Below are 18,624 nucleotides of genomic sequence, written 5' to 3' on the forward strand. Positions count from 1 at the left end.
CTTCCATGGCCCGCATACTCACCAGACATGTCACCCATTGAGCACGTTTGGGATGCTCTGGATTGACGTGTATGACAACGAAGGAGATGTGTCGCGCTGCATGAGGCAGATGGTGGTCACACCAGATACTGACTGGTTTTCTGATCCACCCCTACCTTTTTTTAAGGTATCTGCGACCAACAGATGCATATCTTGAAAATCAGTCATGTAAAATCCATAGATTAGGGACTAATTAATTTATTTCAATTGACTGATTTCCTTATATGAACTGTAACTCAGTAAAATCTTTGAAATTGTTTGTTGCATGTTGCGTTTATATTTTTGTTCAGAATACTTACCTGGCAGGTTTACCCAGTGCGCTTTACCCAAGCGCAGCCATTCATAGGCTAGGTTGTATCAACCTCATGATGGGTATAGAGAAAATATGAGTATCATGTAGTAGCCTAAACCTATCAATGTTACATTGAACTGGGTGAATGGAATATGAATGACAGTCATCTAATATGCTGTAATAGAGATAAGGTCATGAAAAAAAAAGACCGTCCTAGGCTTGAGGATGGACAGAATGACAGATTTGGGACAAGTCTAAGTTGTTAAGATTGTAGAACTTGTGTAGTGTATGCCCTGCATAACCCTTTTCCTAACCCTAACCTAATTCTCCTAACCTGCTGCGTAAATTCTCTAACCTGCCACGAAAAGCCAAATCTGACAAAGCTGTATCCCATCTAGTCAAAACGATGATTTCTTCTTCAATGAAAACACTCATTTTGAAGCCGACCTGTCAGACAACTCTGGTATAAGTCTGTTATTGATATTATTTCTAGATTGTGGACAATATTGTGAAATCATTGTCTCGTTTGTTGTATATTTGTATGCTATTGAATAGTGGTAACAGTTTTTGAATCTGGCACCCCAATAAGATTGTGTCTGTGGTTAAGTTCTTGTCTTACTGTAATTTGTTAGATTGCAATTTAACAAATTACATATGTCAAAAAACTGACTCCAGTGCTTATTTCAAACCAGAAGAGAATTGCTGATGGTCTTGGGTGGCGCAGCGGTCAAAAGCACTACAGCCTTTGGTTCGATTCTCAGACTGTGTCACAACCGGCCATGACTGAGAGCCCCATAGGAAGGCGCACACATGGCCCAGCGCAGTCCGGGGTAGGGGAGGGTTTGGCCAGTGGGGTTTTCCTTGGCTCATTGTGCTCTAGTGTAGTGGTTCCCAACCAGGGGTACTAGGACTCCTGGGGGTACTTAGTCTATCCACAAGGGGGGTACTTGAGAAGACTCATGAGGCGATAGTCCTACTGGTAAAATGCACATGAGGGGTACTTCAGGGGTACTCCAGGTAGAGTAAATTCAGTTGGTGGTACAGTAACTAAAGGGTTGGGAACCACTGCTCTAGCGACTCCTTGTGACAGGGCCGGGCGCCTGCAAGCTGACTCCGGTCGTCAGTCGAACAGTGCTTCCTCCGTCACTCCGGCTGACACCTGGGTTAAGCGAGCAGTGTGATAAGAAGTAGGCAGCCAGGTAGGTGTCACGTTCTGACCTTAGTTTCTTTTTTATGTCTTTATTTTAGTTTGGTCAGGTTGTGAGTTGGAGTGGGCATTCTATGTTGTTTTTCTATGTATTGTTCTGTATTTCTATTTCTATGTGTTTGGCCTAGTATGGTTCTCAATCAGAGGCAGGTGTCAGTCGCTGTCTCTGATTGGGAGCCATATTTAGGTAGCCTGTTTTTCATTGTGTTTTGTGGGTGATTGTTTCTTGTTTCCGTTTCAGTGTTTGCACCATTCGGGACTGTATCGGTTTTCATTTGATTCTCTTGTTCTTTTTTTGTATTCATTCTCGATTAAACATTTATTATGGATACGTACCACGCTGCATTTTGGTCCTCCTCTCTTTCCACCAACGAAAGCCATTACAGTAGGTCACAATTCGGGGAGAAAACTGGGTAAAAAAAATATGCTTGTGGCCATAGTACTGGGTTAGTACTGGGACAGGAGACTGCTTGGGAATACCAGGTGCCGTAAAACAAACATAAATAAATAAATAAAATAGAAGCAAAAACAGAAGAGGATTGCTGGAACACTTCTGCACTCATCGTGTCATGCACTGAAAAAGCACAAGAGGGCACTATATCATAACATTCAAGTATCCTCTCGTCTCGTCATCATTACTCCCCCAGTTATGTTATGTTGGTGGATCCAGACACTAATACACATTAGTCACATTTAAACTTGTGATAATATCCAGCTGGAGCGAGTTTATGTGACGTGTTTATGAAGTCCTCGTGCCAAGCAGTTGTACTCACTGGCTCTGCTTGTGATTTACTTATGCAATAACCTCTCCTCCACTTTGTAGAGGAGTGTGTATAACCCATAATGATGTGTGTGTGTGTGTGCGTGTTTGCGTGTGTGTGCGTGCGTGCGTGTGAATGCATAACCACAATGAACTCTGTTTTTTTTATAAAAGAAAAATGACTCCAATTGATTCCAAATAGGCTATATTTGACAAAAGGGAATGTACAAAAAACAGTAGTAGTCATAAACCGTAGTAAATTAAATGTACAAACTATACTAAACACAAAATGTCCTTCATGGTGTATAAATGCTTAAAGACATTGTCTTGAATCAATGTTATTGACATCTTAAAGAGGTGTAGGTAGCCTAGTGGTTAAGAGCGTTGGACAGGTAAGTAAAAGGTTGCTGGTTTAAATCCCAGAGTGTTTAATAGGTGAAACATGTGTCTATGTACCTTTGAGCAAGGCACTTAACCCCAGTTGCTCTGGAAAGAGCGTCCTGCTAAATGACTCAAATGTTTTATAAAATGTGGACACATGGCAGTGATATATTCTTCATTAATGCCCAGTGTGTCACTGCATAAACTAAAGGTAGTCTGCGGTGTGATTGAGATGCTTGCTCTTGATTTATTGCCTCTACTTCTAGAACAGTGTAAAAATCCCTGCTCCGTTTTTGTCTGCTATAACATTTTCGCACAATATATCAATGGTTTAAAGGCAACTTTTACATTAAAGGGATAGCATATAGCGTGGTGGTGTGAGGGGGGTTACTTCGGTTGAACTCAGGCCAGAGGAATGGTTTACTTTGTTCTTTAAACTATGGTGCCTATACTGTAGTCTTCCCAGATATTAGTTTGCTGCTGTAGTTTTTGTCCTCTTTCTCCTCCTCCCTTCTCTCCTTTCATTTCCTCCCTCTTATCCCATCTCCCTCCTCTCATCCCATCTCCTCTAATCTTGGCTCGCCCTTCCTCCCCCCACGCTCTCTCCCTCCTTTCTCCCTCTCTCTCTTTCTTACCCCCTTGTCTTTCTCTCTTTCTGCCTCTTCCTCTCTCTTTCCCTCCATCCCCCCTCTCTCCTCCTTGCACCCTCCTCCAACCTCAATCCCTCCCCTTTCTCCCCCTTCACACCCAGACCTTTCCCTTCCCGCCTCCCTCCCCTCCAGACCTGCTGCCTCCACAGCAGCCCCCTCCCAGGCCACGGTGTTTTGTAGCGGGCAGGTTCTTGTAGACGGCCCTGGAGTAAGGTATGAAGCAGAGTCCCAGCTGGAGGTGACGCGCCAGGCGGCAGTAGGCAGCCAGAGCCAGGACCAGGAGGGGGGTAACCAGGAGGAACCCGACCACCAGGAGGGCCACACAGCCCCCGTCGCTCAGCAGGTCCGAACAGTAGTGGGTCGTCCCCTGAGGGCGCACCTGGGGAGAGGAGAGCAGAGGGGGCAGGAGAGGAGAGTGACAAGGGTTGGTTTTTCTGGTTGATTATGTTGCTGTTTTTCACATGATCAGAAGAATGTGTTGCACCAACAATGAAGAGATTGACATCATGTTCTTATGACTGTATAATGACAATAATGCAATGTCAATGCAACAGAAATGCATTGATCTCAAATGTTGCTATAAAAAGCTAGTTTCTGACAAGCTGATGAAGCAAATAAAGTTTTCTGTTGGAGTCTTCTCAGAACAGATGGAGAGAGTTATTGGTTTCAGCACCCATGTTCAAGAGAAGTGAAGGATGGAGGAGTCAAGGACGAATATGGGGATAGACAGATGGAGGAGAGGAGGAGATGCAGGGAGACGATGACGTGCCCCTGGTGGAATGTGTGTCTGAGGTCAGGACAGACACAGAGCAGATCACACACACACACGAAGAAGGAGGGGCCCTTCCATAGATGAAATGTGATGAATTGCCATTCTTATATCACAGCTGTGAAACATCACAATAATATCTATGGAACTTTAGATTTAAAATGTCCGCCTGTTGGTGTGGTATCTGATGTTGTTAGTGTGAGGGAGAAGTGGTAGCAGAGAATGGAGAGAATGTGAGGAATGCACAGGAGGGAAAATGGAGGGGCTGTCATCCTTCCTTATCTCTATGTGGTAAGAACAGAATACGCAAGTGGAGGGGGATGGAGGGAGAAAGGGAGGGAGAGGGGAGGCACAGAGGGGTGAGGGAGGGAGGGATGGCGGGAAAGAGGTTGGGAGGTGAACAGATAACACTACATGTCCATGCTTATTTCTACTTTCTGAGGCCAGGGGGTCAGGTTTTTTTTTGTCCCACAGCCAACCTTCTGAAAAGACTTGATATTCATAGCTCTTTTTGGGGTGTCTAGCTCTGAAATCATGCAAGTTAAAGTTAATGTAGTTTAATGCAGCTGCTTAGTAGGGTAGGCCGTCATTGTAAATAAGAATTTGTTCTTAAGTTCTTAACTGACTTGCCTAGTTAAATAAAGGTTAAATGAAAAATACAAATAAATAGTGAAGATATTCCCTTCCCCTTTTTCAAAATTGTTGGTGAATGTTTTTCAGAGTTTGAGTAATTCAATATTTTGTGACAACGAACTGCGAGATCAGGATAACTTGTTTAGCTAGCTTTAACATTCCTTCCTTCCTTCCTTTCTTTCTCATCCACCTCTCTCCTTTGTTTCATTCCTCCCTCTCTCTCCCTCTCCACCCTAATCCCTCCTTAATCTGGTGCCACAAGGTTCCTAATTGGTTAGAGGGGAGGGGAATCCTGTAACATGTCCCTGTGAACCAACACACACACACACACACACACACACACACACACACACACACACACACACACACACACACACACACACACACACACACACACACACACACACACACACACACACACACACACACACACACACCTTTGACCCCAGTTAGCCCCACTAGTTTTAGGGTCCCACCCTGCCACCCCTACAGGTCATAGTGGGTCAGAGAGTGTGAATGGGAAAAAAGGCCACAGAAATACTGACCACTTTACTAATGACTGTGTGTGTGTGTGTGTGTGTGTGTGTGTGTGTGTGTGTGTGTGTGTGTGTGTGTGTGTGTGTGTGTGTGTGTGTGTGTGTGTGTGTGTGTGTGTGTGTGTGTGTGTGTGTGTGTGTGTGTGTGTGTGTGTGCTCACGCACGTGCTTCTGTGTGCGTCTGTCTGTGTGTGAGCTCAAGTGTGCCAAATTCATTTCACACTTAATGTTTTCCTATTCTGGCTGTGAATCTGTGAGTGTGTGTTTAAAGCTTTCTTCGACATAGCCTTGTCCTAGATTTGTAGGAGTTAGTTAAAGCATATAGATGTGGGACCAGCTAGGCAAGCTAATCCCTACCTCCCTCTATTCTTTAAAGTCTTTCCCTTGACTCCTGACCTGTCCAGTCGGATTCTCAAAAATTCTCTCCAAAATGGCTCCATATTCCCTATATAGAGCAGTACTTTTTACCAGAGCTCTATGGTCCCTGGTGAAAAGTAGTGCACTATAAAGGGAATAGGGTGCCATTTGGGATGCAGCCCCTGTTCTTAAACATCTGAGAAATACTGAGAAACTCTCTGGCTGATCTGCTTATGAAACTCATCACAGAGGGCCAAACTCCACCCTCATCTTCTGCTAAAATTTTCCAAACTCATGCTGGGTGGTGAAAGTTTTGTTATGAGTTTTAGGATTTACAGTTAGTCCTTCCTGAAATGCCAGCCTATATCACTACTCTGTATACCATACGATTATTTAATATTATTCTGATCTATTATCTAGTTAGCTTCTCGTGACGATACCTCCCCAAGGCTCTAATGTTATGAGTGTGTTAGCAAACACACCTTCACTCAGACACATACAGTAGATGAGTTATGAATGTGAAATTGAAATGACACTCAGGAACTTTGGAAGATGGAGTAACCTTTCTACCGAATTTTCCCTCAGGTTATTCATTAGAGAGCGTCACAACTCTCTGCCTGAATAGTAGAAGAAGAAGGAGAAGGAGAAGGGGAAGAAGAAGAAGAAGAAGGAGAAGAAGAAGAAGAAGGAGAAGAAGAGGGAGGAGGAGGAGGAGAAGAAGAAGGAGAAGAAGAAGAAGGAGAAGAAGAAGGAGAAGGAGAAGAAAGAGAAGAAGAAGAAGGAGAAGGAGAAGAAGAAGGAGGAGGAGAAGAAGAAGAAGAAGAAGAAGAAGAAGAAGAAGGAGAAGAAGAAGAAGAAGGGGAAGGAGAAAGAGAAGAAGAAGGAGAAGAAGAAGAAGGAGGAGGAGGAGGAGAAGGAGAAGAAGAAGAAGGAGAAGGAGAAGAAGAAGAAGGAGAAGAAGAAGAAGGAGAAGGAGAATACACCCCCCACCGCTTTCCCTCCTTACCGTAGAATGACACAGGAACCCAAACACCACCATCACTATAGCCGGGGTGAGGATGAGTCCGAACACCAGTCCGGCCAGGCAGGCGTTGATCCCCGCTATGACCAGGTTCTGGGCCGTCACCAGCACCGAGCACGCCCAGCAGTCCAGAGAGCCCCTCAGCTCCAGGGGAGCGTCACTCCCTCCTCCCCCGCTCTCGGCTGCAAAGTACGGGGGAGGCACCACCACGCCGGAGGGTGTCCCCGCGGGGGCGGTGGAGGCCAGGGAGTTGGAGTGCTGGAGGTGGTGGTGGTGCTGGTGGTGGGGGTGATGATGGGGGTGCATGTGGGGAGAGAGCTCCTCAGAGAGGTCAAGGGCCTGGTGGTGAGCCCCCTTCTCCAATGTGCCGCTCATACTCATGGTCAACTGGGGAGGAGGGGAGGGAGAGAGGGGAAGAAGGGGCAGAGTTCAGCCAGGTTTGCTTAAGCAAAAATGGTCCCTACTTCTCGGATGTGGAAATACTGTTCCAAGCATATGCGAATGTGAGATGGTTTGGCCTTTCATGAGTGGATCTTTATAGTGTCAGTGTCATGCTTTTTGATAGCCAATTTGTGCAACAGAAGTCTCTCCCTGTCTCAAACTCATGTCTATCGCAAACATGGTCCGTAGACATATCATAGCTGAGGTTCAGTCTTCAAAGGTAGAATGAACCAGGGAGTTCACAGGGAGGTTAGAGGACTTTATCTGTTAGAGGAAGAGGAAGGCAGGCTGCACGGCGTAATCTATAAACTCTTATATCTTCTATCAGAACAGGATAGTTATCTGAAAGCTGATTGGCCCAGAGGAAAGGAACCTAATTGCCAGGCGAGGGTGCACAGAGGATGATGATGGATAAGATGAAGATGAAGGGTAAGAGACAGAATCAAAGGATGCGTGTGTGCATACACGTGTTGTGTGTGTGTGTGTGTGTGTGTGTGTGTGTGTGTGTGTGTGTGTGTGTGTGTGTGTGTGTGTGTGTGTGTGTGTGTGTGTGTGTGTGTGTGTGTGTGTGTGTGTGTGTGTGTGTGTGTGTGTGTGTGTGCGTGCGTGCATCTGTGTATGCTTGTGCACGTGCCTGAATGCATTTGTTTATCTTGGCACTGGTTGCAAACTGCAGTTCATGTCTTGTCAGAAATAGAAAATGTACAAGTAATGTCATGGCCTTATGCTCAATACACTGTAAAAGTGTTGTTTGATTCTTCCAGTATGGTAAAAACAACTCCAAAACACCGCAGACCAAGTTGAAAGTTTCCCTGAATCAGCTATAAGTAACAACTCCTAACTGACATGTCCCATTAACAGTGACAGGATAGCAACCCCCCCCCCCCCCCTCCTCCCCTTACTAAGCGTTGTCCAAACCAGCCTGAACAATGGACCAGGGTCAGTTGCCAGCCTTCCTCCCAGAAATACCCCTACCTTCAGCACCGCTCAGCACCGCTCTACACCAAAGTGATAAATCTATCAGGGCAGACCAGAAAGGTCTAGAACTTAACAATGTTAGTTCAGAAGTTGTGTAAAAGTGTATTGAGCAATATTCCACTAGTGCAGGGTAAAACTAATGCCATAGCAAAGAGGAGAATACGTGTTGGTGGTATGTAAGTACACTCAAGAGAATTAAGGCAGTGTTTGTATGGGTATTGTTCTTCTTCCTCTCCTTAGTACTTTTAGTACGGGCACATCCAGCACTTCCACAGGTGCAGGATACAAAACCACCCACATATTAGGTATTGGTAGGGCCATGATCATGCTGCTGCTCCCCCTATGGTCATTCCACCCACCCCCTCAACAGTCTTTACTCTGCTTCCACCCCAATGGACATGTATTTAGTCATCACTGCCACAGTTGCCATTATGTATATAGTGCTACTTCTATTTCTATTGTTTTATAACCATTTTCTTTATTTTATTTCACTAGTCCTGCATGTTGGAGCTCCAAGCCCAAGATTTTCACTGTACCCTGCAATCACACCTGCAACTCTGTACATGTGACTATTAAACACTCGGAATCTGAACGAGTTTTTCCTGACCATGATAAACTCCTGGCCAGAGACATAGGGTATACGTGGGTACTCATCTTCTTTTAACCACCCCTTCTTACTTTTACCCAACAAATACACATCACCCGCATACCTCATCCGACTGTTAACCCTGACCCCAACCACGCTACGAAAGAGGTCCACTTGAGATGTGTCGCTGCCAGACGTCGTTACCTCAACCGTGTTCTACGTCAACCTCCCATTGTTAGTGAAGTGTTGTTGTTCAGGTCTAAGGTCGGGGGTGCAGGAAGAGTCCAACTAGTTCACTCATTGTGACATAAGGCCAAGACTTGGCCTACACTTGGCCTACACTTGGCCTACACTTGGCCGTTACTTGGCCCTACACTTGGCCTACACTTGGCCGTTACTTGGCCTACACTTGGCCATTACTTGGCCATCTGTTTTACACACTGTACTTGGCTTGCTTTTTTCTTTTTATGAGGCGTTGATTGTTTTTCATAAGCATGGAGACACTTGATCTTAACGCTATAGAAATGACTGGTATTTTCAAATGAGCTTCCTCTCTAGCTTGTGGTTACGAATAAAGCACTGAACTACATTCAAGATGGTCCTTCAGATATTCTGACGTTCTAATCTAGAACATTCAGAAGCTCTTTTGTTCTATTATTCTATTGTCTTTTGGCTGGCAGTTGCATACATGTAACCCCTGTCTGAAACGTTATCTACGCATTTCATTATCAGTGATGATAACAAGAATTGTCATTTTAAAATGCTTTTGTGAACGTTTTTCATAGATATTAGATTAGAAATCATCTGAAAAGAATGTTTTAGTTAATTCAACCTCTCTGTGGCTGTGGTTTCTCACTCACATTGCGTGGAGCAGGGTAGAGCCTCTCTCCGATCCTTGTGGTTCTCTTCTCTTCTTGAAGTTACACTGAAACTCTCCCTCCTTCTCTTAACCACGTATACAAGCAGGTGGACAATGTTCACACACTTTAACAACTTCTCTCTCTCTCTCTCCTGTCTTCTCTCAAATCTCCCCTTGCGGTTCTCACGCTTCTAGTCCTTTATGCATCAGTTCAGATTCCTTCACACTCTTGTCAATGAAGTTGGGACCAGCTTGTATTGTAGTGGTATGCTGGTATGTTGGCCTTCTGTAGCCGTAGTGGTGATCTCCTGCTGTTTCCACTCGTCGTGGGTGCGTCAGGGATATGTCCGCTTTTCGTCCGCTGTTCTCTCCCTGACTGCATTTGACTACTTCAGCCTCAACGTTTTGGGTCTCAGCTCCTTAGAATCATCCCAAACTTCTGTACCTCCCACCGTCAGTCTGCCCCTCCTCTTCTCCTATTCTCACTCTTTCTCTGTTTGATACAAGAGCCCCTCTTGAGGAATTAGAGGGATGCCTTTCTCTCCCGCTCTCACTCACTCACTTCTCCCTCCCTCTCTCCCCTCCCTCTTTCCCACTCCCTTTCTTAACTACTACATCGAGTGCTTGTGCCCGTTACACTCACTCCCCTCCCTCTATCTCCCTTTTAACTACTATACCCAGTGCTTGCAGAGCACCCACATCTCTTCTCTCGTTCCATCTGTTAACTGTGTGTAGCACTCTGGGGGTCTTTGGGGTTGGAGCTCCTCTGATAACCTGAGAAGTGATGGAGCATGTGGAGAGAGGGAGAGGGGAGAAGGAGAGTGAGAGGGGGAGCGAGAGAGAGACGGGGAGAAAGAGAGAGCGAGTGTTTATTTAAAGAGCTGCTGTGTCGCTGTGGTCTAATCAGCAGTCAGGGATGGAGCAGAGGCTACACGGTGCCCCTGACATCCCCACCATGTTACAGACAGGATCACAACCCTGGTTGGTTAGACTAACTTATATAAAGATCTACATTACAGTGCTTTTGTTATTGTACAAAGATTTCTGTAAGTACACTGTAACACATTTTGGTATGACACTTTACTTACACTATTAGCCCCAACCCTAGCCTTTAATTGAACCCTGACCCCAAACCTAACCCTTAACCACAACCCCAACCCTAACCCTAGCTCAACCCCAACTCTAACCCTAGCTTAAACCCTTAACCTAACCCTAGCTCCAACCCTAACCCTAGCCGTACCCTAGCCCTAACCCTAGGCATTCAGTTGTACAACTGACTAGGTATCCCCCTTTCCCTTTCTTCAAAACCCATGAGTCTGTAGCAGTGGGAGATAGTGTTGAGAGAGAGCAGCTTCACACAGGGTGGGGATGGGTGGGCCAGTTCAGCTCTGATAGTGTTTAGGGATGGGTCCTGCTGAGAAAGGTCAAGACCCCAGATAGAGAATGAAAGGAACAGAGGATGGATGGCATAACTGTTACGTGTCACAGAGATGTAAAAGATGTTTCAAGGTCTAGAGAGTGATGTCACAACCTGGTGTTCTCTTATGTTGAAAAATAACAATATTAGGAATCACGGGTCAGACAGATAACTAGAGGGATCAGTGGAACAAGGGAGGAAGAAAGGGTTATAAGCAAGAGAGGGGCAGAAAAATTATTTCTCAACTGATAAGAGAGCGAGTACAGATCACAGGAATCAGAGAGACTGTTGGCTAATCTGATTTTCTCCGCTCTCTGTATTTTTTCTCTGTGTTTTCTTTCTCTCTTCTCTCCTTTGAGTTGGTCAGCAATTATTTCCCAAATCCATTGAAGTACACTACCGGTCAAAAGTTTTCGAGATGACACACCTGTTAATTGAAATGCATTCCAGGTGACTACCTCATGAAGCTGGTTGAGAGAATGCCAAGAGTGTGCAAAGCTGTCATCAAGGCAAAGGGTGGCTATTTGAAGAATCTCAAATATAAAATATATTTCAATGTTTTTAACACTTTTCTGGTTACTACATGATTCCATATGTGTAATTGTATAGTTTTGATGTCTTCACTATTATTCTACAATGTAGAAAATAGTAAAAATAAAGAAAAACCCTTGAATGAGTAGGTGTTCTAAAACTTTTGACAGGTCGTGTAAGCTAGCAAGTTCACTAGATAACTACAATAGTTGCCGTGGTAACCCCCCCCCCCCCCCAAAAAAAATATAAAAAATGAAGGCACAATCAGAATGTGGACGAGATCAGGACAAAAGACGCAAGTTAGAAACAGGCATAAATGGGGTTAGAGAGACAGAGGCGATCAAAACAGGCTGAAATAGCTGAGTTAGAGATACTGATCTTTACATGTTGATGTCATTTGTTAGATGATATAATGCTTATCAGAGCAAAGAAATAAGAAAAATGCCTCATCCGTACCATCTTCTATCTCCGACTGTACTGTACACCCAAGAGCCTGATTTGCATCTGTGTTTATGTCATACACGGCCTATGGTTTACTTTGTTAATGTTGGATTGTGCAAGAAGTGGAAGATGAATTAGTAGATGGGATGGGAGGAGGGTGGAAGACGGGGATGTGGTTTTACGCAATGCAATCAGACGTGCTGCTGAGAGAAAGAGAGTGACGGAGGGAGTGAGAGAAGAAGAAATAGCTTCCAAAACGAACTGTTGTTGCATCTGTGGTGAGGAGTATAGTCAAGCATGAAACCACACAACTCTGATATCACACAGGTTGATTGAGTAATTGTAATGTTTGCATTTTGTGAGTCTGTCCAACCAACTCCGTATTGGACTGTCTTATGGAGACTCTTTGCCAATATTTGCCAATACTCCTCTCCGAGTGTGCCGTGTTGAACCTATTCACTGAGGGAAACCTTGAAGAAACGTCTTCAAGTAAGGTATATATCCACATAACAATCTATATATTGCATTGATACCATCTGAATAACAGTAAATTAATAATAGCTTACTTCATAGTCGGAGCATCGGCTATGTTTATTAATAACCCCACACACATCTTCATCATGGCGGTCGATATCAGGGCGTTGTGGACGCCGGACGCGACTTCCTATGGAAGCAGGATATCCTCCGGTCTGTCCAGCGTTCCTCTGTCCTTGACCCCTTGTTGATCTCTTCACCCCGGGTCACAGGACGGGACACACGGACATTCTGTCTCTCATCGCTTTCCACTGATGAGGCAAGAATGAATCATTATTCTGAAATAACTGATATTAGATGGACCCAATAGAGAAAGATTAGGTACAGGACCAGATCGGTGCTGGATTGGTGGTTATGTGTTTGGTGATTTTGAATATGAGCGGCCTTTGCTTTTTTTACTTCGTTCTCCCTCAATGTTGTGTATATGTCTGTGTTGAAGTCTCCTGATTGTATTAGATCAATCAGCATCCGTAATCATGGATGTCAAAACAATTACTGGCTATTTCACCACCATTCAGCGGTAGTCCATTCCTATCCCCTGAAATAATTCACACGTACTATAGAGTTGTCTCTGTCAGTGAAATGATCAGGGGAGAGAAACTGAAATCTCTACTTTGTCATTGAGTCCTGTGTGCTGCTCCCTGCTATTTCCTGCCCTGTCTGCTATCTGTATGACACTGCTGTTGGTTAGGGCCTGCTTCCTCACTCAGTTTACCTTGGATGAGATTCACCATATGGAAACCAGTGTTAACACCGATTTTTATTTTTTCAACACACACATACACGTCAAACAAAACTGTTAGTGATTGTCTTGAATGAAGCGACCTCTGCAAGTGCCAGGCATATGTTGCGACAGCCGAGCGATATGAGGGTTTGGGTTGTTATTGTATATGGGGCCAAAGCGTAAATAGAAGATATCCGCTCCTCTGTCTCACATCCCCTCACACCCACGTCAGTGGTCAGTCTGTCAGCCAATCAGCCGCAGGCAGGAAGTAAGATGATGAGCTGGATGTTCAAAAACACCATAGATGGATTATTATTATATATATTTTATTTTTTAATTTATTTAACTAGGCAAGTAAACAGTCAAGCAGGGTTTTTTCTCTCAGATTGGACAGGCCAAATGCTCATGGGTAACCCTGAGGGCTTTTTTCATTAATTTATAATGCTAGATTCTACACTAGATTTTATAGTTACAAGCCCACAGTAGCCTACAGTATGTATATTTTCAGATTGACTAACTGGGATGTTACATTTCTTTACATTAGGTGATTTCCAATTGGTGGTGGTATCTGGTAAGAGATGTGGTCTGTTTCAGACAAGAACAACTCATGTGACTGTTAGCGGTTCAGCTGAGGTGAGTACCCTCAATTTAATTTTAAAGTTACAAAAAAATATATGCAAATGTGGCTTCATCAAAAGCATTTATTTATTAATAATAGTCATAGTAATGTCACATAAATTCACAAAGTGTTTAAGACATGTCTGGCTCAGTTTGTTGTGTATGTGTGTGTGTGTCTGTGAATTCTCTAAACAGTGCAGTTTAAAATGAATGACCACAAAGAGAAGGAAAAGAAAAGGTATTTTGGAACAGGAAAAATAGAATTCTCATCTTAAGGAATAAAAATAAGAAATTGTTCATCAGAGAGCTGTCAATACTCCAACAGATATTATTTAAATCATTCATGTAATCTAAAGGCCCCTAAAAAGGTTGAAAAACTAAATTACATTTTCTCAGATAAAAAAAGAAAAGAAAAATGTACAGAAAATGTAGTTTTGTTTTTTTCACGCATTACAAAGACAGTATTCCGTTAGTCAATTTTCTACCTCAGCTGTGTATCCTAGCAACTACAGGGGAAGGTGTAAGTTATATTCATTAGAAATATCATTTATTATATAGAACCAGAAGAAGCACCAGAGAAAACGTTGTCCTCCTGTAACACAGTTGTGACAGAGGACTTAGAAATCACCATAAAAAACCTTTCAAACTTGTACAACCCTAATAAAAACAAGGGGAGAACATTGACATCCAATAAATACGAGACACATTTTAAATAAAAAAAGAACAATGTACAACCCCCCCCCCAAAAAAAAGAATAAATCTGTATATAAAAAAAAAAACTCTAAACAAAATGAAATCAGAGGTACAACACAATTAATTATTACACCAACTGAAATATTAATCACAATGAAAAATGGAAACAATTCATTAAAACAAAGACCTGATGTACTCCTAAAGAGGTGTGACAATTGCCTTCTTTCTCTCTCCTAAGGAAATAAACATTATACATTTGTAAAAACACAAAATTTACAACACATACAAGAGTCAGAAAGACAAGAACTAAAAAACAAAATTGTCTTTAAAACCCGTATGTTTCGAAGCATTCCAAACAAAAAGTGTCTTCTTATTCTTAATGCTTTTAGAAAAATGTCATCTCTCTATTATTAGTATTTTCCATCTTATTTATCTTCTAAATACAAGTCACAAGGCCAATGTGGTATATATCTAGGCTGATCTAGTCTTAAAAAAAAGGAAAATAAATTATAAAAAAAAAAAAACAGCACCCCACAAAAAAATACAAACAGCATTTACACATTTCAGTATTCAAGACGACAATTTGTTTTAAGAAATCCGGAAATAACACAAATTCATGCCATTGATGACAACCGTCCACCCAGTTGCTTGTTTACAATGGTAGCTAGCACCAACTGCCTTTCCGTTTTTTCAAGTCCTCCAGAAACCAGTAAGCTGGTCTTGAGCACCGTAGACAACAAAAGTAAACTGGAGTTTGATTGGCGGTTTGGTTTTGTAAACAGTGATGATGAGTAGTAAACTGGTTTTCGATTGGCTGTTTTGATCGGCAAGTAGTAGTAAAAAAAATCTTAAATAATGAAGGAAAAAAGGTTAAAAGACATTTTAAAAGGTGTGTTTAGTCCTGTCTGGCAGGAGTTTTGGTTATGGCTGCGAGACGTGGAGGATCTTCATCACCGTGAACTGGGTGCTGCAGCCTGGAGAGAGAAGACAGAGGACAAAACATTAGATATACTGGCCTCAGATTGTCAGGCAGATGTATACAAAACACAGTCAGGGCAGACTGAGCGAGTGTGCTCGTGTCTTACAAAAAAACTACAAAGGTTGTGTGTGCGCGTCTCATAATAAGAAATACGGTGTGTGTCTGCGTCTCATAATAAGAAATACGGTGTGTGTGCGCGTCTCATAATAAGAAATACGGTGTGTGTGCGCGTCTCATAATAAGAAATACGGTGTGTGTGCGCGTCTCATAATAAGAAATACGGTGTGTGTGCGCGTCTCATAATAAGAAATACGGTGTGTGTGCGCGCGTCTCATAATAAGAAATACGGTGTGTGTGCGCGCGTCTCATAATAAGAAATACGGTGTGTGTGCGCGCGTCTCATAATAAGAAATACGGTGTGTGTGCGCGCGTCTCATAATAAGAAATACGGTGTGTGTGTGCGCGTCTCATAATAAGAAATACGGTGTGTGTGCGCGTCTCATAATAAGAAATACGGTGTGTGTCTGTCTCATAATAAGAAATACGGTGTGTGTCTGTCTCATAATAAGAAATACGGTGTGTGTGTCTGTCTCATAATAAGAAATACGGTGTGTGTCTGTCTCATAATAAGAAATACGGTGTGTGTCTGTCTCATAATAAGAAATACGGTGTGTGTGCGCGTCTCATAATAAGAAATACGGTGTGTGTGCGCGTCTCATAATAAGAAATACGGTGTGTGTGCGCGTCTCATAATAAGAAATACGGTGTGTGTGCGCGCGTCTCATAATAAGAAATACGGTGTGTGTGCGCGTCTCATAATAAGAAATACGGTGTGTGTGCGCGTCTCATAATAAGAAATACGGTGTGTGTGCGCGTCTCATAATAAGAAATACGGTGTGTGTGCGCGTCTCATAATAAGAAATACGGTGTGTGTGCGCGTCTCATAATAAGAAATACGGTGTGTGTGCGCGTCTCATAATAAGAAATACGGTGTGTGTGCGCGTCTCATAATAAGAAATACGGTGTGTGTGCGCGTCTCATAATAAGAAATACGGTGTGTGTGCGCGTCTCATAATAAGAAATACGGTGTGTGTGCGCGCGTCTCATAATAAGAAATACGGTGTGTGTGCGCGTCTCATAATAAGAAATACGGTGTGTGTGCGCGTCTCATAATAAGAAATACGGTGTGTGTGCGCGTCTCATAATAAGAAATACGGTGTGTGTGCGCGTCTCATAATAAGAAATACGGTGTGTGTGCGCGTCTCATAATAAGAAATACGGTGTGTGTGCGCGTCTCATAATAAGAAATACGGTGTGTGTGCGCGTCTCATAATAAGAAATACGGTGTGTGTGCGCGTCTCATAATAAGAAATACGGTGTGTGTGCGCGTCTCATAATAATAAATACGGTGTGTGTGTCTGTCTCATAAGAAATACGGTGTGTGTGTCTCATAATAAGAAATACGGTGTGTGTGTCTCATAATAAGAAATACGGTGTGTGTGTCTCATAATAAGAAATACGGTGTGTGTGTGTCTCATAATAAGAAATACGGTGTGTGTGTCTCATAATAAGAAATACGGTGTGTGTGTCTCATAATAAGAAATACGGCGTGTGTGTCTCATAATAAGAAATACGGTGTGTGTCTCATAATAAGAAATATGGTGTGTGTCTCATAATAAGAAAGATACAAGTACTTTGGATTATGGCTGGTCCTAGAGTACACTGTCCTTCTCTCAACACATATCAAAGCTGCAGGCTAAAGTTCAATCTAGACTTGGTTTCCTCTATCGTAATCGCTCCTCTTTCACCCCAGCTGCCAAACTAACCCTGATTCAGATGACCATCCTACCCATGCTAGATTACAGAGACATAATTTATAGATTGGCAGGTAAGGGTGCTCTCGAGCGGCTAGATGTTCTTTACCATTCGGCCATCAGATTTGCCAGCAATGCTCCTTATAGGACACATCACTGCACTCTATACTCCTCTGTAAACTGGTCATCTCTGTATACCCGTCGCAAGACCCACTGGTTGATGCTTATTTATAAAACCCTCTTAGGCCTCACTCCCCCCTATCTGAGATATCTACTGCAGCCCTCATCCTCCACATACAACACCCGTTCTGCCAGTCACATTCTGTTAAAGGTCCCCAAAGCACACACATCCCTGGGTCGCTCCTCTTTTCAGTTCGCTGCAGCTAGCGACTGGAACGAGCTGCAACAATCACTCAAACTGGACAGTTTTATCTCAATCTCTTCATTCAAATACTCAATCATGGACACTCTTACTGACAGTTGTGGTTGCTTTGTGTGATGTATTGTTGTCTCTACCTTCTTGACCTTTGTGCTGCTGTCTGTGCTCAATAATGTTTGTACCCTGTTTTTGTGCTGCTACCATGTTGTGTTGCTACCATATTGTTGTCATGCTGTGTTGTCATGTTTTGCTGCCTTGTTATGTTGTTGTCTTAGGTCTCTCTTTATGTAGAGTTGTGTCTCTTGTTGTGTTTTGTCCTATATTTATATTGTATTTATTTTTGCCTTTTGGTAGGCTGTCATTGTAAATAAGAATTTGTTCTTAACTGACTTGCCTAGTTAAATCAAGTTTTAATAAAAAATAAATATGCATGTGTCTCATAAGAAAAATATGTGTGTCTCCTCACCAGGTTGAATGTGTCGTAGGTACTCATTAGCTCCTCCATGCGGTACTGCTCCAACACCACTACGTTGTTGGAGAGGCTGGGGTTCCTCTGGCGGGCACAGTCCTCACAGTGGACCACGTAGGTCTTCCTGCTGCCACTCTCAGACGTCACAAACAGCAGGTTAAACACCTCCACCTGGTGGACAGAATATATACACACACCCAGTCAGTATACAGGCAGGGATCACTGGGCTGTGGGACAGGGCTCGTATTGTAATGCATGGGGATGAATTGAAAGCATGCTGAAGCAATTATGAGGGAAGACAGCGGGTTGACGTAATGCGGTTTTCAGAAGCGAGACGGGCTCTCTGATTGTAAGGTAAGTGTTTGTGTGTTTTGGGTTCAGTTAAAGGCGGTTTGGTGCTGGCAGAGGTTTGAGGGTTTGTAACGAGAGGGCTGGGTAGATGTATTACTCACGTCACACTCGTTGCAGTAGTAGGCTGGCTCATCCTTCACCCGGCTTTGGTAGGAGATCTTCTTC

The 18,624-nt window shown here is 43.3% G+C and overlaps 2 protein-coding genes across 3 annotated transcripts in view; both read right to left on the bottom strand.

Moving 5' to 3' along the window:
• Positions 1 to 2,486: 2,486 nt before the first annotated feature.
• Positions 2,487 to 10,004, bottom strand: LOC139561348 (transmembrane protein 88-like). Its single transcript, XM_071378376.1, has 3 exons — positions 9,511 to 10,004; positions 6,631 to 7,032; positions 2,487 to 3,708 (listed from the first exon to the last, which is right to left on the bottom strand). The coding sequence occupies exons 2-3, from the start codon at positions 7,024 to 7,026 to the stop codon at positions 3,421 to 3,423; spliced, it is 684 nt and encodes a 227-aa protein (XP_071234477.1). The 5' UTR covers positions 7,027 to 7,032; positions 9,511 to 10,004; the 3' UTR covers positions 2,487 to 3,420.
• A 3,835-nt stretch (positions 10,005 to 13,839) lies between these two features.
• The window catches only part of LOC139561902 (lysine-specific demethylase 6B-like), a 47,396-nt gene continuing 42,611 nt past the window's right edge, over positions 13,840 to 18,624 (bottom strand). For both annotated transcript variants that reach the window (XM_071379315.1, XM_071379314.1), the window contains exons 18-20: positions 18,561 to 18,624; positions 18,106 to 18,279; positions 13,840 to 15,441 (exon numbers count right to left, since the gene is read on the bottom strand). The exon at positions 18,561 to 18,624 is cut by the window's right edge and continues 63 nt beyond it. In XM_071379315.1, the coding sequence (XP_071235416.1) occupies positions 15,418 to 15,441; positions 18,106 to 18,279; positions 18,561 to 18,624 (262 nt within the window). In that variant the 3' untranslated portion in view covers positions 13,840 to 15,417. The remainder of the gene's footprint in view (positions 15,442 to 18,105; positions 18,280 to 18,560) is intronic.

This window comes from Salvelinus alpinus, chromosome 31 (assembly GCF_045679555.1).
Source record: "Salvelinus alpinus chromosome 31, SLU_Salpinus.1, whole genome shotgun sequence".
NCBI classification, from domain to species: domain Eukaryota; kingdom Metazoa; phylum Chordata; class Actinopteri; order Salmoniformes; family Salmonidae; genus Salvelinus; species Salvelinus alpinus.